At 46.8% G+C, this 23276-nt stretch overlaps 2 protein-coding genes across 2 annotated transcripts; both read left to right on the plus strand.

The window, feature by feature from the left end:
* The first annotated feature begins 3860 nt into the window (after positions 1-3860).
* Positions 3861-5728, plus strand: LOC117710315 (interleukin-3-like). Its single transcript, XM_034505055.1, has 5 exons — positions 3861-4013; positions 4110-4151; positions 5191-5283; positions 5408-5449; positions 5573-5728. The coding sequence occupies exons 1-5, from the start codon at positions 3861-3863 to the stop codon at positions 5726-5728; spliced, it is 486 nt and encodes a 161-aa protein (XP_034360946.1).
* Positions 5729-20084: 14356 nt separating this feature from the next.
* Csf2 (colony stimulating factor 2) lies at positions 20085-22862 on the plus strand. The gene is made up of 4 exons (XM_034507857.2): positions 20085-20734; positions 20832-20879; positions 21582-21707; positions 22458-22862. The coding sequence occupies exons 1-4, from the start codon at positions 20585-20587 to the stop codon at positions 22563-22565; spliced, it is 432 nt and encodes a 143-aa protein (XP_034363748.1). The 5' UTR covers positions 20085-20584; the 3' UTR covers positions 22566-22862.
* The last annotated feature ends 414 nt before the right edge of the window (positions 22863-23276 follow it).

Below are 23276 nucleotides of genomic sequence, written 5' to 3' on the forward strand. Positions count from 1 at the left end.
TTTGTGAGACTACTCTCTTGGGCCCAGCACCCTGCCTCAGTGGTTTTACCATCAGAGGCCTAGGTCTTAACTAACTCACTCTCTGACACAAGGCTGTGAACCTCCTCAAGGTCACCCAGAACAATGAGCTCAAGCAATTCAATCCAACTATTCCTCTCACCTCTGACCCCATTACCCTGAGTGTGACTTATCTCACAGAGGAAAAAGAGGCCATTTTTTCCCTCTCTTTGCATCAAACCTGGGACTCCAACACACTGTACCTTCCCCCACTAGATAGATGAGACTCTTACAGGCAGTCTTGTCCTAAGGTCTCACTTAGGGGTTGGTGTGACCTCTAGTGGGGTTCCTTCCTGTATAAGTACCCTCAGGCATGTTGTATCTGTTACCTGCTCATCTTGTTCTGACAGCTAGACTCATCAGATATAGAGCGTCCCTGTCTGGAAAGGTCCTTCTCTGACTCTACGACTGTGCTAGCTGCCCCCAAATACCAATTCGAAGGTTATAGAGACGGCTCAGCTGTTAGGGGCACTTGTTGCTTTCGCAGAGGACAAGGGTTCAGTTCTCAGCACCCACATGGTAGCTCACAACTGTCTGTCACTCCAGTTCCAGGAGATTACACCCTCCTCTGGCTTCTTAGGCAGGCACATGGCACACATACATACATGCAGGCAAAATATCATATGTACAAAGTAAAATTTAAAAGTGAGAAAAAAATTTTTTAAAAGGACAAATTTGAAGAATTCTCTGCTCTCCTTCCCACCCTCACTCACTAGCCCAAGGCCACCAGCTTCTACCAGGGTCACATTGTCCTCATCCTACTAGCCACTCCAGCCATGCCACATCATCTCCTAAGCTAGTCTGTCTGTATAGTAGAGGGGACGTTTGACCCCTGGGCTAGTCACATTCAGTCCCGAGGACATTCTCTCTTAAGGTCTGGAGCCCAACCTCTTTAAACCTCAGTTTCTTCATCTGTAAATAGAGACAATGACAGTACTGCCTCACTGGCCCATCATGAAGAATAAAGTAATTAACCATGACAAGGACTTTGCTCCTGGCACTCTCTAAGTGCCCCTCTATAAACTTAGACAACCCTCAGTGCTATCGGATCTCACCAGCAGCATCAGAACCTCCTTTCAGGTCCAGAGGAGTCCCTCAACCCCTTCACTGTTTCCCAGTGTTTCAGCCATTGTCTCAAACTAGACACTTTACTGTATCTTCTTCTTGCAGGCAACCCATGTGTCTCAGTGCTACTAGCACGAAGCTTCATTTCCCTTCAGTAAACCTTATATTACTTTCATTGATTAAAAATGCTGTTATTAGCATTTGAGATAGCTTCTTGTCATGCTGCCCAAGTTCCTTCAAAGAAGGAACTTTCTGAGTTCCTACACTCAGTTAATCCTGCTGTCCCTGAGTGGCTGGGACTATAGATATGCTGCCATATCCAGATTAGTGTCACATTCCAAAGAAGGAACAAACCTACTAACACCAATGTTTCCTCTTTCCCCTTTTTTCTTAAAAAAAAAAAAAAGTTTCTTTTGTATGTGTGGTATATGTTTGTGTGTAGTGTATGCATACATGTGTATGTACATACATATGTGTGCACATGTGTTGTGCAACTATGTGCATAGCCAATGAGCCCTGTAATCCTCCTGCCTCTGGCTTACAGTGCTAGTATTATAGGCACACATGGCTATGCCCGGCTTTTAATGTGGGTGTTGGCCCACTGGCTATCTTCCCAGCACGTCGTTTTTTTTAAAATCACTAGTGTATAGTCCTAGTACAAAAGAGATGGTCTTGTTATGGCATTTTCACAAATGTAGATCATAACCCTTGCTTGTACTTCACTCCTGCCATCGCCTCATGCTTCTACCATTGCTGCTGGTGGTGTTTCCTCGCTACAACCCAAAACTGGTAGTTCTAAGGAGGCAAGCACTACATGTAAGAGGGTTTGGTCAGCACAACTTGAAAATTCACTGTTTTGAATTTCCTCAACAAAAGCTTGCTGACATAAAAATAAAAACTTTTCCTCGCTGAGGGATCGCATAGTACATGCTTCAGTCCCCAAGATGCTTAAACTAGAAGTAACAGGCCAGCAACAGTGGAGAGGTCAAGAAACAAACCCTGGTCTCTAGGGCCCTGGGGACCTCTTCTGAATTCAAGTCACTGGCAGATTTAAATCATATCACCTCCTATGTTACTGAGGGTCTTGTCAAAATGAAAATCTGAAAGTCAAGAGTGTAGTGCTGACCCGACCACTAGAAGAGGAACAGAGCATTAGTCTGCCTTTCCCTTGAGGCTGAGGTATGTTTTATCTGTGGCGTCTGCACACAGCAATTGCTTAACATAAGTTATTTGGTTGAGTAATGCCTCCTGGGCACCCAAACTGATCCCCAAACCCCTGCATGCTCCCTAGAGAGATTCCCTAAGTGTAGGGTGCTCTGATATGGATCCAGGAGTCCAGTCTCCTAGTACAAGGTCTGCTTGGCTGGACGGGGAGTATACGGGCCTTAGACACCATCTCTTCAATCAGTCTTTGTCCCCCTTGCTATCTCACCCTTATCTTTCACCATATTTTCTCCTACTTTGAAGACAGAAGCACCCAGTTTCCCCTGCCTCAGCATAACATGCTAGCCTTCATCTCCTTGAGCTGATCACATCACACCGCAACCCGACCCAAACCCTGGTTTCTCTATCATGCCTCTGCTTGCTTGCACCCCAGCCTAGTCATCTTGAAGAAATGTTTAACCAGTCTCATCACGCCCATCTTTCATCAAAACTCTATCTAGCTTCCTAGTGTGTTCTGGGGCCTGCCAACCTGTCCCATGGAGAAGGGGGCCACCCCATCCTTCAGGGATTGTCCCCCGGCTCTCCATGCCCCTGGTTTTCCCACTTTCTCCCTAGCTGTGGCTTCTCAGATCCTTTGAGAACTTCCCATAATTGTCCCTGTTTCCTTCCCACCACTGCAGGTCAATCTGCAGGCCAGCTCCCACTATGTTCGTGCTCCAGGGCCGACTGGGATATAAATTCCTCAATATGGCTTTCCTTCAGGGAGTTGCTCTCTTTTCTCTGCTTGTTCCCCCCACCCCCCTACTCAGACCTGTCTATGCCACATGCTAAATCGTCCCACAGCTCCCAGTAATACTCTTCTCAAGGCCCACCTTTGTCCTTAGGTCCCCAAGCCTAATTACCTGTGTTATCAGAAGGATAGCCTAGTGTTTGCAGGCATATCTCCCTCAAGGGTTTGGTCCTCTAGATGTGGGCCTTAGCACATTGCCCTACTGTACTGAGATTAAACCAGTGAAAAAGTAGACTAAACTCCATACCCACCTCCAAGGAATAAGGGCCAACCGGAAAGCTGCCTAGAGATGTACTTAGCTCTGGCTACCACCAGCCAGAGGACTAGCCCACACATGGAAGTTTAACCATGTGCCTGAATGCCTACCAAGTTCAAGTCTGCTCCAATGACTCTGGTGGCCACCTCCACCAGGTAGGGTGTACAGTCAGGGTCAGGTTTGTTCAAGGGATGGTAGGATGAGATTCCACCGCACAAAAAAACCCAACCTGGCTCAGAGCCAGGCTACTTCCTCCCACCACCCGTTTCCACTCCGTCCATCTCTATGACAAAGGAAGATGGCCTTTGAATAAGCAGTCTTTCTTCCCGTGTCGATAATCTCAAGCACTAGAAAGTGATGAATAAGTCTGTGGTTTGCTATGGAGGTTCCATGTCAGATAACGCTGCTTCTGATGCCAGCCCTTCACCCCTGCCCCGCCTGGCCCCGCCCCACCCCTCTCAATGAATACATATAAGGTGAAGGCTCCTGTGGCTTCTTCAGAACCTCTTGGAGGACCAGGACGAGACAATGGTTCTTGTCAGCTCTACCACCAGCATCCTCTCCCTGTTGCTCCTGCTCCTGAAGCTCTTTCACCAGGGACTCCAAGCTCCAACCAATGGCCCTTTAACCAGCATGTGGAATTGCAACTCTATTGCCATGGAGATTAGGGACAAGCTCTCAGTGAGTAGCTGGCTGAGGTTGGCCTGGTGCAGGCTGGCTCCAACAGGTGACTCAGGCCAATAAGACTCATAATTCTTTCTCCTTATGTCCCTACAGGGACCTGAACTCACTGATATGGAAGACAAAAGCAATCTGGTGGTAAGAGCCCTGCTTTTGGGCATTCTTGGGTTCCATCTATCTCCTGCCTGGGTGACTTTAGCCACTCTACCCTGCCTTGCTTCCATTTTTGCATCTATCTCAGTGGGGGTAATTAAGGAAATCATCAAATGACTCTCCAAGCCTCAGTATATGCCACAGCCAGCTGCAATAATGAAAGTTACATTTTAGGGTATACAGTGAAAAGACAGCTGTGGGTGACTCCTGCCACAGGCCTCTGGCCCCACTTCCAGTGGGGATACCGTGGACTGGCAAATGAGTTGCCTTCTGTGACTGTGTCTTTTGCTTTTCTTCCTCCTCCAAAACTGAGTTTGTGTTTTCCACTCCCACTAGCCCCAGACATTACCATTTGCAGTTATTTTTCTGGTTCTAGTTAGATACAATGGTTCTGTCTCATTTTTATTTGTTTGGACCTAACATGAAGTTCTTTGCAAGTGTGTTTAGTGTCTGCATTTCCCTTCTCTAGGGACATGTTGGAGTCCATAGGATTTTCTTCTAGGTATTTAGAAATTGTTAATTAAATTAAAGCATTAACTTGGTTTTTTTTGGGGGGGGGCATCTTGGGCATAAGTATTTCTCTTGGCCAACCTTCTGCCTTTTCTAGAGCTTGTCTGGAGAGATGTGTTTTCCTCAAGTACAGACAGATCTGCCTAGATCCCTCACACAACCCACAGGTTGCCAGGGGTTAAGATCTGGTGCTCAGGAGAAACAGGCCCTTGTCTAGGATGTGCACTAGCTTTTAACCCCAGGATAAGGGAGGGACCAGGAATAAGGCTCTTCAAAGAAACCTCTAACAGCAGGCACACCTCCTCAGCTCTGACCTCCTCAGTTCTCACCTCCCCAGCTCTCCCCTCCCTAGCTCTCCCCTCCCCAGCTCTGACCTCAGCTCTCATCTCCCCAGTTCTGGACTCCCCAGCTCTGACCTCCTCAACTCTCCCCTCCCCAGCTCTCACCTCCCCAGCTCTTACCTTTCCAGTTCTCACCTCCCTGGGTCTTACATAAAGATTCTTTGCCCTCTTAGAAAGAGACCTATCGGAGAGCAAACTTGCTTCAATTCCTAAAAAGCCAAAAGAAATATCCTCAGGTCGAAGCCAGCATCAAGTCCAATCTTCAGGTGTGTGAAGCTGCTGAGGGTTTGGGGAAACCCTGCCTTTATCTTTCCCAGCATTTTTTGGAGAGGAAAGTAGGGCTTTCTCCTTTTTAGAGGGATCTGACTGTGCCTTGGTGTTTCTCCACAGATACTTAAGTGTTGTCTGCCTGCATCTGCGAATGACTCTAGGGTAAGCTGTCCTTCCCGCCACATGTTTTGCAGGTTGTGCTCCTGCCTATGATCAGACTTATAGCTTGCTATGGCCCCCAGCAGCCTGTTCGCATCTAATGCCCTCTTTTTCGGTTCCTCTCAGCTGTCACCCGTCGGCCATGATAATCCGGATGACTTTCAGAAGAAACTGAGATTCTTTGTGAGCCAACTTAAAGATCTGCAACCAGTGCCAAAGTCTAGACCATCTCAGCCCACGTCTGACTCCATCACTTCTCACCCTGAGACTCTGGAATGTTAAAAGGCAGGCAGAGCAACTGGAGTCTGAATGTTACTCATGGCTCATCCCCAGGAGGATTTCGCACTCCCTTAAGCCATCAGATGTCTTATCAATTTACCTACTTTCTGAAATTTGCAACTCTCCTTTGGCCTTACCTAATTATGTTCCTATTTTATTCCATTAAGGCTATTTATTTATGTATTTATGTATTTATTTATTTATTTATTACCTTCTGCAATGTGAAGTGTATCTGTTTTAGCTGAGGAGGAGTTTCTCCCTGTATTGAAAAAAAAAAAAATTCCAAGGGAGACTGGGGGCATGTTGATTTGTCCCTCATGTTTTAAACAGGCTTTTAAACCCTTGTGAAAATAAATAATTTTGAATAAATGTGTTTTGTTTTGTCCAGTTTCTTAGTTTGGCATCATCTCTTTAGCAGTCCTATAGGATACTTGTCCAGCTATCACAAGTGGCTACACAGCATGCAACATGTATCAGATCTTGGTCTGGACATTTGACCTGTACTATTTAATCTATTCTTCACTCCCAACTAGAATGTGTGCTCTGTTTTATGAGACTACAGAAGTCCAGTGTGGCAAAGTAAGGCCAAATAGCTTCTAAGTAGTGCCCCCTCTAGGACTTCATTCAGGCTTGGCTCTTGGAAACATGCTGATAAGTACTGAAATCCACTACACTGTCCCCTAGTGGTCATGCTTAGAACTGCAGCAGTGCCCCTAACCTCCCATAGTAGAAGCCCATTCAGTAACATTATCTGAGTTGCCATCTGGCAGTACTCTCTGAGGATGTAGGCTACTCAGACCCACAAATTCTACTTCTTCCAGAAGAATTTTCTCCATGCCTGCCTAGGCTTCTGGTTTCTGGTTGGTTGATTCAGTCTCCCTACCTCGTGCCTGACTCCAGACTGACCCTGGGATTGATGACCGATTGAGCTGGATCGAGCTTTAAAAATTCATCTTTGAGCCTTAACCCTAAATTGTTGGGGGAGGTTCCTAGGGGCTTGCCTGTATCCTAAGGCTGTCAGATGGGACACGCCTTCACCTTTTGCTTGTATTTCCTCACGTTTATCAATCCTGTGGGAGCTCCAGTAAACCAAAGCGCTGTAGCTTCCCAGGCGTTCCTCCTACCTTTCTCCCTACCTAAACCTTCAGCCACCTTCAGCTCAGTCCTACTGCAGGATTCCTACTGTCTACCTCTGGATTGTCCAAGATAACCCATGACAGGGTTCTCCTCTGAAAGGGAAGGATAGGGAGGGGCCCATAAGAAGGACAACCATATGGTGTCTTGGTTGCAGAAAACAGCCTGAATGGTGGAAACTGGGGCAGTACCAAGATGGAATTCAGTCTACCAGCTGACTCTTTGGTACTGCGTGTCTCCCTACCTGGCTTCCTGAACCTTGCCTGGTGATGCCTGGTGAATCCTCTAGCCTGGGAGTCAGGTGGGACAAGAGGCCAAGTGAGCCTTCTTTTTCTGTCGCCACACTAGGGAGTAGTATCCTCCCTGATTCCTCAAGAGTACCATAAAGGCAGCTTTGGGTACTGACATCAGATCCTGGGGCTCGGTCCCCTTTCTTTTTCTTTTCTATCTTTATCTCTTTAGGTTCTGAGTGAGAAACAGCCCAGTTATTGAAGATGTTGGAGGAAGTGGATGGTTTATCTGCCACTGGCTCAGAAATGCATTCTTCCATGTACCTCTTCCAAAAAGACTTTTACATTCTCAAAGAAATCAGTCTCTCCTCTCCCTGCTCCCACTCCTCTTCCTCAGTGTGACTCGCCTGCCTGGCATGCTCAGCAGACAGAAAAGCGAGAGACATTCCTGCAGTTCTTGAAATGACCACTAGAGGAAGATATGCCCTAGTCTTAGGGTTCACCTACGTGCTGTCGGGAAAGATGGGTCTAATACGTTCAGTTAACTTGGATCCTAGACTAGATTCCCCAATTCTCCTGGGTATCCACCTCTATCCACTTGCCTTCACTCATGAATTTTTGTGCCTGGTCCTATTTCCATCCCATCTGAGACAGCATCGGTGCTTTACTTCATGCCCTCTGCTGAGTCATAGCTTGTCCTCAGCCCTGCCTTCCTCCGTGGTCCTGCTACCTGCTGCCCTGTCCAGTCATGCTTCCCCAGTAACTAGTCCACATAGGGCCCAGAGTCAGTGGTGAGTTGAGACCACCATACTGGCTCATGGGACCAACTGTTCAATGTTTCAAAAGAAATTCCAGAACTCCTGGGCAAGATTAGAAGCAGAATGTGCAGGCATAGATGCACACTAGATTAAAAACACAATAGCTCTATTCATACATAAGAGGAAATATTTTTAAGGAAAACAGAAATAAGCTGAGATGGGAGTTTCTCCACCATGGAGCCAAGCCACTGGTATCAGGCACAACTCTGCTCCTGCTGGCCAACTGCAAATTAAGTATAGGTGGACACCTCACGAGCTGGGAAGAGGGTTTCCAGGCTCTGGAAATGCAACCAGAAGCTGGATAAGGTGTGCACAGATTTTGGCTGGTGCAACCCAGAGACTCAAGACTGAAGACCAGGAGATATTGCCTGAGAAGACACTGCCTGGTGAGCCACACTGGACTGTGAGAGTATGCTGTGGGACCTGGTACGATGCCCTGATGACACACAAAGGTAAGCTCTTATGTGTAGGCCTCATAGACACCCAGAGTCTGCCACCCAAAACCCAATCTTAAAAACACTAGAGGCAAGACTGTAGCCTGCAGCAGCAGGCTCAGAGCAGGGGATTCTGGCAGAGTGGACTTCAGTGCTGGAAATAATTCTCTTGTTGAAGGACACTCTGACTTAACTTGTTTGAACTACTAAGACTAGCAGCCCCCTCCCCACATGTGGAGACTGATAGGCCCACAGTACTTATTTCCGCAGTTGTTTCTCTACTTCGCGAAACTCACACCTGTGTCTTTTCTTTTCATAAGAACTACTACCTTCTTCCAGTCTCCATTTCCTCCACGCTTCTGTTTCACCAGTTACATATTGATACCCTTAGCTCTAACAGAAACGATAAACCATACTTTCCCCAGACACAAAAATGTCTTGTGTCTAAACTTTATCAGAGACACCCCCAAAGTGCACAAATATCTTCTGCAAAGCCAACACCAGGATGGCTGTTAAATCTCGTGGGTTACCACAGTTGTCTCCCACCTTAATAACAGCAGGTGTAGACAACTCACATAAAATAAAAGGAGCAAGCAAGAGGAGCAGGGGAAGGAAAGGGACTTTAAAAAGGGAAGGACAAATCTACCCCAGCAGATGCATAAGACACAACAGAAAGATCACAAAAGCTACGAGACCACAATCTAGCACAATCTCTGGCTCACAACTTCTCAACCTAAAGAAAACGAAAGAGTTGAAATGCCAGAAGACCGCAGAGCCCAGCTTCATAAAGGATAAATAACCATATAATCCCCCCACCCCTGCTGCCCAAAGCAGCAAAGAAATCAATTAAGGACTGAAATAAAAAGCAGTCAAGTAAAAGTGATTATTAACTCAGGGGAGAAATTCAAAACCAAGGAGAAAAAACAGATCTGCCAAGGAAACTGAAACTGAGATGCAAAAAACAAAACAAAACAAAAAAACAACAAAAAACAAACCCAACAAACAAAAAACAACAGAAAATTTTATTTTAGAATTGAAGAATCAATAAATCAGATTGAATGGAGAGTGGATGGACTGGCAAGATGGCTCAGTGGGCAGAGGCACTTGTGTGCAGATCCAACAACCCAAGTTTGATCCCTGGACCCCACCCACAAGGTGACAGGAGAGAACCAACTCTCAAGAGTTGCACTCTGACTGCCATACTTGCACTGTGGCACTCATGCACCCACGTTCACACACGTGCGCACGCACACACAGACACAACCAACAAAATGTTTGCAAATTGAATTCAAGAGCACATTAAGAGGATCACGCATCATGACCAGATTGGTTTCACGTCATGGATGCAAGTTTGATTAGCATTCACAGATCCATCATACAGTATGCTCCACAAATAGACTTAAGGATGGAAATCATACTACCATCTCAATAGGTATAGAAAAGGCATTTGGCAAAGTTCAATGTGACTTCGTGATAAAAGTCTCAAAGTAATTTAGAAGGCACAAAGCACAATATAATAAATACTGCACGTGGCAAACCTATAGTCAACAATACACTAAACAGGCAAAAACTGAGAACATTTCTTCAAAACCTAGAACAGGATAAGGGTGTCCACTTTCTCCACTTTTATTTAGTATTAGGCTTTGAGTCTTTGCCCAAGCAATAGACAAGGAAAAGAAACAAAACCAATATAAGTAGAGAATAAAGTCAGATTATCTTTATGTGCAGATAAAAGACTTTAAAAGACTTTAGAGTTTCCAACAGAAAATCCTTAGATTTGACAAATGTTCTCAGCAAAGTTTCAGAACACAAATCTTCACACAAAAGTTTGTAGCTCTTCTGTATATTAATAGTAACTTTTATGAGAAAGGAATAAGAAACACACACCATTCACAGTAGCTTCAAAATTTAAAATATCTAGAAAGGATATTAAACTTAGCTAAAGAGATGATGGGATTCTACAATAGAAACTTTAAGACATTGCAAATAGAAATTATTGACAGTAAGAATATTGTGAGAGTGGTAAAATTGCCAAAAAAAAAAAAATTAGTCTACAAATTTAAGGTAATTTTCATAAAAACTCCAGTAACATTCTTCACAGAACCAGAAGAAAAAATTCTAAACTTCTTATACCTCAAGTAGCTTAAAGAATTTTAGGCAGAAAGAATAATGCTAGAAGTATCGTAATGTCTGACCTCAAAGTATACCACAAAGCCATAGTGACAAATACAGCATTAAATAAATATATCTGCTGGTGGTGCAGAATAGAGGGCCCAACAAAAAACCCACACAGTTACTGTCACCTAATTTTTGACAAAGGCATTAAAAAATACCCTGGGAGCGGGAAAACAGATTCTTCAAAACAGTGTTCTGAAAACAGGCTATCCACATACAGAATAATGGAAGTAGACCTTTATCCCCCATGCTGCACAAAAATCAATTAAAAACAAATCTAAGATTTGAATATGAAGTGCTGAGACTGAGAAAAGGAAACATGGGCATGAGCAAGAACGCTTACAGGGACCCCAGCAGCACAGGAGGTAACCCCAAGAAGTGACAAACAGCACTAACGAGAGGCTTTTACACAAAGAACTCTCAAAAACGTGAAGAGACAGACTACAGAATACTAGAAAACTTTAACTAGCTGTATGTCTGACAGGGGGTTAATATCTATCCCATACAAAGAACCGACAACATTTGAACACCAAACCTCCACATCTTCCAAGCACCAATGGAAAGCCGAGGTGAACAGACAGTTCTCAGAGAAGAAACAGATGGCCAATAAATATTTGAAAAAATATGTATGTTATAAATACATCATTTTACCCATCAGGGCAATCTAAATTAAGAGTACTTTGAGATTCCATCTCACTCAATTAGAATGGGGCATACACAAACACACACACACACACACACACACACACACACACACACACACACACACACACACACACAAATGGTGGTCAGTGTGTGGAGAAAAAGAAACCCTTACTTAGTTGGGAGTATAATTTGGTACAAGTATTATGGAAATCAATGTGGAAACCTATGAAAACCAAAAAGTAGAGCCCCCGTACGTCCACTTTTGCATCTAAAAGTCTTCAATTCCTATCACAAAGATGCTTGCACGTTTATGGCTGTGCTCTTCGCAGTAGCCAGGAAATGGAACCAGTCTAGATGACCATCAACAGATGTCTAGATAAGGGAAATGCCGTTTACATAGTGGAGTTTTATACAGTAACAAAGAAAAATGAAATCATGGGATTTCCAGGGGGGTGGGGAGGATAGAACTGGAAATGATTATATTTAAGAGAAGTAACCCAGACTTAGAAAGACAAATATCACATGCTTTCTCTCTAGTGAAGGTCCTATATTAAGACTTTCATGCATGTCTCTATGTGAGTGTGGTCATGGGTCCTGGAAGTAGAAGGAGGACCCATGGGAGGGGAAACAGAGGTCTTAAGGGGATTGGGTAATGAAATACTTGTGTCTATCAAAGCAGAATCAGGGGGACAGGAGGAAAAAGAGGACCAGCAGGAGGGGAACAGGGTAGGATGAGGTGGGGAGTGGGGTTTCAAAGAAAGTATGTTTGAAATTGCATGATGGAATCCATCACCTTGCATGCTAAATTTTTTAACTCTTAAAAAACAACAAACAAACAAACAAACAAATGAAACAAATGAAACGAGAATTGCCAGGCAGTGCTCAGTTATCTGCAGTATGACTGGTCTCAGTGGTAGAGTTTACAAGCACGCAAATCGGGATGCGTTCCCTGCATTAGTTTCCTTCTCTGTTGTGCTAAAGTACTGACCGAAAGCACCTTGTGGAGGAAAGGATTCCTTTCGGCTTACAGATCAGTCTAGCATCAAGGGAAGACAAAGCAAGAACTCAAGGCAGGAACCTGGAGGCAGGAAGTGAAGCCCAAACCAAGAAGGATGCTGCTTACTGGCTTGCCCAGTTAGTATTCTTACACTGCTCCTGACCATCTGCCCACCCACAGTGGACTGGGCCCTCCCACATTAATCCTTAATCCAGAGAACCCCCTTCAAACATACCCACAGGGCAGTCTCACAGAGGTATTTCTTCAACTGAGATTCCATCTTCCCAGGTGACTCTATTTGTGTCAAGTTGACAAAAACCCAGTTATCACACCTCCTGGTAGACTCTCCCTGGAATTCTGTTCTACCTTTACCAGCTGTGAGAGCCTCTGTTACTGAAAGTGAGGCAGCAGTCCATTATTTCTCCTGTCTAGCTGTCTCACTGAAGGACGCACTTCTTGGAGCTCCTGTCCCATGGCTGTGAAATCATAGCTTCTCTAGGTGAAGGACACTAGATTCCCACAGTGCCTTGTGTTTTCCTGTGCATGTTGACTAAGTGCCTATGTGGAAGGCGCCATGCTGGTCATGTGGATTTGACAGTGAACTAAATAGAAGGAGCTTGGGGCGGCGGGCTGTGCTTTAGATTGGATGGTTGTGAAAGTCTTTCCAAGAAAGCTGACATACAGGTGAAGACCTAAATGACAAGAATGTGCAAACTGTGTGACAATGAGAGGGGGAAAAAATCTATGGGCAGCGAGAGCAATGGCCAGGTACCACAATGTGCTCAAAGTACTCATGGGACAGAAGGACCTGGGATGACAGTGATATCTGCCACTCTCCCCAGATCTGGGTTGGACACTGGCATGGCCCAGGCCTCTGTTGATGCAGAAACAAACAATAAGCAGAAGTTAGTGGCTGGGCCAGACACAGACCAGACACTGCAGTGCTGTTGTATCAGGGAGTCAGTACCTTTCTTGTCAGTGGCTGGGCATGACAAAGACCTGTCCCTTTGGGCCGCTGTAACAAAAAAAAAATATATACAGCAGGAATTGTCTATAGTTCTAGAGGCTGAGGAGCCTGATGTGAAGGAACCAATAGGCTCAGTGGTTTGTTAGCCCACCCCCTAGTAAGGAGAGAGGTCAGAAACACAAGACACGTTGCATGAGTGGAGTGGAAGAAGGAGGTGACATTCCTGAAGTGGGAATGAGCCTTCTCAGACATCCTGTGGAATGTCCTGGAATTGTCTAGTCTGCAGCCTAGAGCCACCTTGAGTCAGAAATGACCACTGACCTGTCTCACTTAGGTTTACCTGTGACCTCAAACCTCAGACCCTGTCTGGGGACAGCACAGCCTCACCCAAACACAGCCCTAGGTTGGAATCCAGAAGTTGTGATTGGATCTTGGTAGGATTTGGAGGCATTACCTCTGTGCTTTGGACTCAATGTGTAATCCTAAATACTTGTGTAGTGGTATTTGAAAAAGAGGTAAAGTGTAAGGGGTTTGTAAATAAAGGACTCTGGGCTAAAGAGACTGCTCAGTGGCTAAGAGTATGAACAGCTCCTATGGAAGACCCACGTTCAGTTCTCAACACCTTTAGGTGGGTCATACCTGCCTATAGCTCTGTGTCCAAGGGATCTAGTGACCTCTTCTGGCTTTAATACACACAGAAGTCCCCTCTATCTCCATACACATAGTTTAAAAATATGTCTTTTAAAAAAAGGACTCCTGGAAGCCCCTTGAGTCCCCTTTCAATGTGAGGACACAGTGTGACGGCTGTTTATGAACTAGGGGGTGGGCTAACAAGCCACTGAGCCTACTGGTTCCTTCATGTCAGGCTCCTCAGCCTCTAGAACTATAGACAATTCCTGCTGTGTATAATTTTTTGTTACAGCAGCCCAGACACTCTTTGTCATGCCCAGCCACTGACAAGAAAGGTACTGACTCCCTGACACAACTGCAGAGCTGGCTTGCATCTTCCCACAACTATCATGGCCACCAAACTGTCCTTTGTGCTAGGTCAGTAAATCCAAAGGGCAGCAGAGGGCAGCAACACTCCATGGCAGATTCTAGAGGAAGGCCACCTTCCTACATCTCAATTGTCACTTCTAGAGAGCAGGTCATACCAGCCACCAGCAAAGTCACTTATCTTTTATCTTAATTTTACAAGTACAGCTTTTCATCGGGAGGGCAAGATAGGACATACATCTTTTCTTTACCTAAAAAGATGCAGGACCTCAGAAGAATGGATCAAGGAGAAATTTCCAGAAAGGCAAGTATCTAAGGAAGGGAAGCTGACTAAACTTACTCCACAATTCAAGACCTCCCCCCGACTCCAGACAAAGAAGGGATCTTTCCTCTCTGGTTTGAATTACCATTTGATTTCTGTGATTTCCTCTGTGTCCCCAAACTCGCCTACATGCCTCTGAGAGATAGTGTTTATGAACTCACTGCAATCCCTAAAGTCACCGTCACTCAGGGCTTTCTCTGTTTCTCACACAGCCTCTGGAGACTCCAGACTCACCTTTCACTTCCAGCCTGGGTGGTATAGACACTTTTTTTATCCCTGAGCACTCTCTGATCCTCAAGGTGTATAGACTCGTACTCTTGGAACTTCAGGTCTGACTGCTGGAACTTCCTTCCGTCGATGTTCCTGCTGGGCCCTCCTAGGAGTGCCCAGACATGTCCTGGAGACCGATCCAGGCAGCACACACAACTGATGCATAGACAGTGTCTCTACAAGCAGGGGCTTGGGGGCATATCAGAAAGGAGGCTGGACACTAAGGCTTCACATCTGGCACCAGGACATAGGTCTCCCTTCGTACCCCCTTCTTTGAACATATACTGTGACATATTTTGTGTCCTGGCCCCATACGCTTGGGGTGAGTGTGGTAATAAAAGTATTGTACAACCAGGCCAATGAGAAGGCCTGGTGGCACTTGTGGCCAAATGTGACCACCAGAGTTTGATGTCTAGGACTTGCAACAGTAGGTTAAAGTACTTGCCATCAAACCTGATGACCGAAGTCTATCCTAGGTACTCATGGTGGAAGGAGAGAACTGTCCTTCAACCCCTACACACAAGTCATGCATGTAATCACATAAATAAATAACTGAATATTTAAAAATCATAATAAATAGACAGCTACCTCTAGCCCTTGGGCATGACCATGGTGTTGAATCCAGAGTGGTGGCAAACCACCCGGACCAAGCAATATTGCCAAATTTAATATCTCTGTTCTCCTCAGGCAGACAGAGTCAGGCTGCTTATTCCTAGAAAGCATGACCCTGACTCCCTGGCTATGTAGAAGGGTCTCCTCCTAGCTAGGATAGAGGGCAGGAATAGAGAAGACAGTCTTGTGTTCTAATTGACTCTTCACAGGAAAATGGATATAACTCAGCTACTTTGTAGTCCACCTAGATCCTCAAATAGCACTGTACCCTGGTCCCCTGGTCTCCTTTGCCTCTTGAGGGATGCGAACATCATGAGACACTAGAGCAGGTCTACATGGGGATTAAATTTCTTCATCAGAGACAATTTAATCTACTTCACTCTCATGTAGAATGCTCACCCACACAGACCTTGGTGAAGATTCTCTTTCTTTGACAGTTTGGGAAACTGAGGCTGGAATGGAGGCCTCCCAACTAGTCCAAACAGAAAACCCAAGCAGAAAATCTTCATAGACCTAGCTCTTGGCTAATATTTAAGAAGCACCTTTAGGTGCCAGTCTCTAGGCATCTCCGCAGTGACCTGCTGAGGTCTCCATCCCCTCATGAAGATGAAGGTTGGCACAGAGAAGGAAAGTGGTTTTGAAGCATAGTGGCCAGGCCTGAAGACAGGTCTGTGTCTGCACTCTGCATCCAGGACCATGGAGGCTGATGCTTCCTGAAGGTCTCCAAGAACTTCTCCCTGCCACCTGCAGGCAGACACTCTGAGGAGCCTCTCAGTTTATGGTCATCTTTTATGACTTCTTTTTGCCCTTCATCTGGAGTGGTACAGGTGGGTCTTACCCGTGTGAGAGATCATAGGGACTCTGGGAGGTGCTGAAAGGACATTGGGAGCTGCTGTGTATGTGTGTGTGTGTGTGTGTGTGTGTGTGTGTGTGTGTGTGTGTGTGTGTGTGTGTGTTGGGCACGGGGCAGGAGGGGGTTCCAGAGACAAAGATCCTGTGAGCAATGTTTAAGGCCAGAGCCTTCTGGGATCTGAAATCCAGAGAGGTAATCGACATACTTGACCAGACAGGGGCTCCAAGAGAGAATAAAGGATCCTGGAAGACCCGAACAGCCCTGTGAATGGCTCCTTCTAGAACCTGTACTGATGAGAATATAAAGCAGCAACCACTGCTTTGACTATGGCCCCCCAACCCCTGAAGCTGGCAGGTGTCGGAGCCAACCAAGGGCTGAAATTCTTCCTACATGTAGGGTAGGAAGAACGGCCCTTGGCACTCCAGGAAGTTGTGATGGCTTCTCCCCTCATTTCTCCTTTGATTTTTGTCGAACACACTCCCAGTGATTCTTTTAAGAGGTGCAAATAATAAAGGCAGTGTCCCCTCTGGGTGCCTGATGACCTCTCAGTTGGAGATAGGGCTTGGGGCAGAGATTCAGGGGTGGGACACAATCCTAACCATGGAGGGAGAATCTTAGGTAGAGAATCCCAGGCAGTGGAGGCATTCTGCTTTCATGGGTTGTGTGCCCATAGGATTTACCTGCCTGTGTGGGCCTGGCATAGTTTCTAGGTCCTGGGGAGACAGAAAAAAAGTGCCCTAAGAATAAGAAATAAAGCCAATAAGGAGGTCTTATTACATTTGGTCCACTCTCAAAAGCCGGCATCCCAGCACAAGCCACTTCACGCAGCTCGTACGGTACTGGAACACCCCAGGAGCCTCCCAGGGCCTTAAGTGCTGGGTCCATATTGCATTAATTGACCAAGCATTCTGGGACATTATTGACTTTTTCTTTCCCTCAACCAGTCTAGTCTGAATGACATCCCAAACTTTACTGCTAGCTTATATTTTCCCCACTGAAGCAAATAATCCTTAACCTAGCTGGTGGCCCTGGGCCAGAGACAGACTGTTCTTCTCTGTCTGCCCCACACCTACTGTCCTCTAGGCCTTCCCATAACTTGTTTTATTTTTATTTCGTGGCTTTCTTCACAGTTATTTGTTTTTTATGCATATCTCCATTGGCACTCTCAACCATGTGCCTATAAATCTAGGTCTGGTTGTCCCTGTCCTCTACTCCATGGGGCCACAGACATGAATTCTCTGAGAGCTAGGACCATATTATATATCCTCCTGGAGGCTTGGCTGAACAGATGTCACCCTCAGTACCTCCCAGATTCATTAGAAGTCACCAGTGCCAAGGACCTGAGAATACCAAGGCAGCTGAGACAGAACTAGAAGGAAATTTGGCCTTTTAAAATCTATTGGGATGGGCTAAAGACAAAGAATGTGGGTGGAGTCATCCTGAAGTGGAGACACAGAAGGCCAGAGTTGTGGCTCCCTGTGTCTAGTGTAGCAGGAAGCGGGTAGGAGCACCTTCTCAAACATGTACAAGCCATTCAGGGTGTTGAGCTGTACTGTGGTCCTCAAAGGGAGGGGGGCAAGACTCCATAAGCTTTGTCCATGGGTGGAGGTTGTCTCTCTACTTCACTACATCTGTCCAGAAAGATGCTCCCAGAGACTGGGACAGGACAAGGCACAACAGTCCTTCAACATTCCAGAAATTCTGGGTCTTCTGCCAGGTTAGGACTTCCTCAGGATAGGGAAGGTATTAGAATGCTGCCTCCCCCTGGGAAAGTCTTTCTATAAACTTTCCTAAGTCAGACACAGCATCCATCAAGTGGGTGATGCAATGGAGCCTTCGGAGGGGTACTTTCCTGGGATATTCCAGAATTCATGGTGGCTGAGTAGAGAGACAAGAGCCCAAGCCTGGGGTACAGTGATGTCTAGATAGAGGGCAGAATCTGCTAGAAAAGTCTCCTACAGCTCTAAGATGTCCTTGGGGCAGTCACAGGCTACTCCTGTCTTCCCATCAATAGAGATACCCTGATGGACAAGAGTGTTAGGTCCACCATTTTCTGGATTAGGTGGGTGGCCAGAATTTCCTGTGTGGGTTGTTCCCCTAGGCAGTAGAAAGCATCCATGTGTGGGACTAGGCATGGGTTCAGGTCCTGGCTCTGCTACCATCCTTCCTGTGTGAACTGAGCTGCAAGTGGTCTCTTAGATCTCAGACTTCATTGAGGATAGAGAACTCCCTAAAGAATGTTGGTCATAAGGATGGGTCACACCATCTTAGATGCTCGTGTGTCTGTCCCGTGGGATGTGAGGGACTTTGGGGCCCATTTCCTGCCCCCTGGTGATGACTTCCTCTTGTGATAAAGATCCTGGGGCAGCCACACACTTCTGGTTCCCCCAGGACCCATGTCAAGGGACACTCCCAGGAAACTCCTTCCAGAGGGTTCTCTCCCTAGCCTTGTGAGCTGGAGGCCAAAGGGGTCACTCCACCCATCTGGTCCCCACCTCCGCCCTGCCACAGCCCCACTGAGGCCCTTGAGTCAGTAAGGCTGTCTGATGCTATTGCCGCTTCTTTCCATGCGTGCAATCTAGGAATGCCTGCCTGTGTCACCGCCTCCACCCTGATGTCATCTTGTCATCTTTCTAGGAGAAAGATACATATCTGGCCACAATCTGTATCCCCAAGCCCTTAGAATCCTGCCCCAGAGGTGACAACTTTGGTACCTGTAGACCATATCCTTGATGTGAGTCTTGCCTCTGTGGCCTCTGTTTTCCTCTTGGCCACCACCCTGCCACATGCTTGGGCTATTTTTAGTTTTTCAACATGGCCATTCTGGCCCCCAGTCTCTCTTCCTAAATGATTCTTGCAGCCTTGCCCTGAGTTCCCCTCTTATCTGACCCTCGAAAGCCTTTGCTTTTGTCTGATTTCATCAGTCCACTGAATCAGCTTCTTGGGCCCTAAAGCCTGTTGCTTAGCACAGGGGGCTCCTCTCATATCAAGAGGGCACCGCCAGAAGCCCAAGGGTTCTCACAAAACAGGTAGAATAAGTGCAGCTCACATTAGATGCACCCTTATGTAAAACCTCTTCCACCCTGACATGTTCCTAAGAGTACACATATATTCAACACCACCAGCATACACACATGACTAAAGAGATACACATATGTATTCCCATGGCCTCAAACTTCCTGTATAGGAAGGCTTGGGCCGGATCCCTTGTGCAAACACAAACTCGTGCCGTCTTCTCCAAAACCTATTGTGAAAATCAAACACTTGTTAGCCCCTTGAGGGCATGCTGCTTTTCCAGAAGCAGTTCCTGATTCCACAGAAAACTTCCACAGGAATGGGAGGTGGGCTGGAGCAAGGGGCAATGCAGCAAACTAAGTCTGAGAGAGCTTGCTAGAGAAGTTGGGGGGAGGGGGGGAGGGGCTGTCCCTGGTTACTATGTTACAGCCAGCTACTATGTTAAAGCCAGCCTCAGAGACCCCAGGTACCCCCTAGTGGTACAGATAGCAGTAATATGTCCTCTTTGAATGGCAGGCTGCTCTGAAGAGGGTCAAGAGGCTCACATAACTCAAAGGAAGAGTCACTTGGCAAGGGGTCGGGGCAGAATCAGCAGTCAAACTGGGGTGGCCTTACCTGCTCCAGCCGGAAACTCTAGTCGTGCTGTGAATTTTTAAGATTGAACATGCCTTTGTAAATGAGATTTTTAACTGGGATTGTAGCAGTCAATTGGGATGGTACCATAAGAGAACATGGTGTAGCAATGCAGAACCCATTGCTGCCATTCCCGCTGCTCCCAAGGTGGCGGGGTGGGGGTGGGGGCTTGGCTGGGCAGAGACCATTATAGAATTGTGCCACTGGGCTGACCTTGTCTAATTAGATAATGAGATGGACCTGTGAGAAGTGCACATCTCAGAAGAAAGCTGGAAAGAGAACAGGCCAGGGCTGGAGCTGGAATGAGCCAGCAGAGTAGGTACAGCTTGCCCAAAGGCCTCCAGGAACAGCAGGTGCTATGGAAGCAAGAGCCCCACTCAGTATCTCCCAAACCCCGCCCCAGCCACTCCAGGCCAGGAAGTCCAAATATGCCTGGAGGCCTCTCAAAAGGAGAGGCTAGCCAGGGGCTGGGTCAGACTGCCCAGGCAGGGTGGGAGAGGCCCTTAAAGCAGCCCGCAGGTGGGCTGCCAGTTCTTAGAAGGGCTTATTAATGAAAACCCCTAAGCCTGACAACCTGGGGGAAGGCTCACTGGCCCCATGTATAGCTGATAAGGGCCAGGAGATTCCACAACTCAGGTAGTTCCCCCGCCCCCCTGGAGTTCTGTGGTCACCATTAATCATTTCCTCTAACTGTGTATATAAGGGCTCTTTTGCAGTGAGCCCAGTACTCAGAGAGAAAGGCTAAGGTCCTGAGGAGGATGTGGCTACAGAATTTACTTTTCCTGGGCATTGTGGTCTACAGCTTCTCAGCACCCACTCGATCAACCATCACTGTCACCCGGCCTTGGAAGCATGTAAATGCCATCAAAGAAGCCCTGAGCTTCCTGAATAACATGCCTGCCATGGTGGTGAGTGAGGGAGAGAGTTGGACTGTTCCCAGGCCACCCATTGGCCCTTGTCTCACCCTGCCTGTCAGCTTGGTAACACGACACTTCCCTTTTACAGAATGAAGACATAGAAGTAGAAATCGTCTCCAATGAGTTCTCTGTCAAGGTAAGCTGCTTCTCTTTGGTGTAGCTTCCCCGGGTGGCCCTGCAGGGCTCTTGCAAGGCTTTCTACACTCTTCCCAGTCAGTGGCTGCTAGGGGGAGGGGATAGAGCATGGGTAGTCAAGATCTCCATATCCATTTCTCTGTAGCAGTCACGTGCACTCTTTTTATCGTCCATAGCTATGCCCCTGCGGCAGTCATGTGCACTCTTTTATCAAGTGAGCAATAAGTTTGGGCAGAGCTAGCTTTCAAAGGTCAGAGAGCTTCAGGGGTTGATGCGAGTGTGAGAGTCACTTTATGAGTTGGCCCTGTTGTCTTAGAGTTCTCACTGTACCCTGTGACCATGGAGAGAGGGTGTTGACTACACAGGGGGATAGAGGGACTTCTGGAACAGTGCTTGCCTACACAGAGGTTTGGGCTCTGGCCATCTCTTTCTCCTAGAATGGCAGCAAGTAGCCTTTGCTTACAAAATTGGGGGGAAGTGGGGGTTGGAACTTGGAACCTGTTGAGGTACCAGGCTACAAACATGGCTGTGCTAGCTGAGGCTGGCCTGGGCCAGGCAGGGAGAAGGGCAGTGGTCAGGGCAGTGTTTTATGACTAGCCCCAGTTGGTGCCACTTGGTGGGAAGAGAAGGGAGTGGGGAGCAGTTCGCTTATATTCTATGGACACTTGGCCTTTGCTTATCAACAAATGGATGCTTCTCACAGAAGCTAACATGTATGCAGACCCGTCTGAAGATGTACAAGCAGAGTCTACGGGGCAATTTCACCAAACTCCAGGGCACCTTGACCATGATAGCCAGCTACTATCAGACGTACTGCCCCCCAATCGAGGTGAGTACACAGCACCAGGGCCCAGGGTCTTAGTCTGGGAGGGTGGAGCCAGTAAGGAGAGACTTCTGGCTGTAGCTGTTCAGGTTCCTAGTAAGTGGTTTCTGTATCGTTAGATGTGTCAAGAACAGGCCATAGCTCCTAGTCACCCCTGGATGCTAAGCTGAGGAACAGTAGAGAGCCCACTGCTCTCCCCAGGAGAATCTACCTGCCCATGCCATACATGCCATTGTCAGTCATGAGGTCAGAGGTGAGGCAAACCCAAGGAAGCTCAGGGCCTGCCCAATCCCAGAAGAGCCAAGAGCCAGCACCCAGGTGCCACTTCCTGGCAGGACTTTCCTGTAAGGATGCCTGTATTCCATGGATACAAGGAGGAAGCTCCTAGAATAGACGGACACCCCAAACATTCTTATTTTTTCTTTCCTCATCGACGACAGTGAGCCTTGTGTGCTTTTAGAGGTGAGGAGATACCTCAGGCTGGCTGCTTTCCTCTCAGCAGGAACCAAATTGGCAGCCCAACTAACCTGAAGACCTGAGAGAGTTCTTCTGTTAGGGCACAGTCCCTGGGTGCCATTGGCAGAGCCGTGCACGCCTTAGGCAGCACACGGGCAGCTATGGTGCCATCTAATCGTTTCGAATGGGCCTCTGGCCTCTGAGTTCTCCCTGGCAACAGAGAGGATACACAGCTACTTCCCCGAGTCACCCACTCACCTGGACTCAAGTGCTGTTTATTTTTTTTTCCATCCCCTCCAGGAAAATGACTGTGAAATACAAATCACCACCTTTAAGGATTTCATAGACAACCTTAAAGACTTTCTGATTGATATCCCCTTGGAATGCCGAAAGCCAGTCCAAAAATGAGGAGGTCCAGGCCAACTCTGGATCCAGCTTCTCAGACTGCTACTTTTGTGCCTGCGTAATGAGCCAGGAACTCAGAATTTCTGCCTTAAAGGAACCAAGGGATGGGGCACAGCCACAGTGGGGGGCGGTATAGCCCTCTGAAAATGCTGACTCAGACTGGACAGCGGAAGACAAACGAGATATTTTCTACTGATAGGGACCAGCAATATTTATTTATATATTTATGTTTTTTAAAAAGTATTTATTTATTTATTTATGTATTTAATTGTGCAAGTCTTTATTTATTGAGGATGTCTTACCAGAATAATAAATTATTAAAACTTTTGTTTGTACAGTTATCTGGTTTATTTTTAAGAGGGGAGAAATTTGGGCATAGGTGAAGTGGGGGGCAGAGGGCTATTGGAGTAGGGTATTGATGAGGGTTAATGCCGGTGAGACCAAGGCATGCCTTGGTGGAACTTATGGGGTGCTCAAGAGCTTCTGCCCCAGAGAAAGGACTCTAGGTTCACTAGGAAGTTGAAGTAACTGGTTCACAGACCTGGCTCAGAGAAGGGGTGTCATCCTTTCTAGGAACTAAGGGAACGAAGGGGTTGGTGGTTGGTGTCTAAACAAGTGAATCCTAGCATTCAGCAAACTACTGTCCCCTTTTGAGATCGTAGACCCTGTGTCACTATTTGGCCTTCACACTTGGGGCCCCAACAACTCTTAAAG

This window comes from Arvicanthis niloticus, chromosome 6 (genome assembly GCF_011762505.2).
Source record: "Arvicanthis niloticus isolate mArvNil1 chromosome 6, mArvNil1.pat.X, whole genome shotgun sequence".
NCBI lineage: Eukaryota > Metazoa > Chordata > Mammalia > Rodentia > Muridae > Arvicanthis > Arvicanthis niloticus.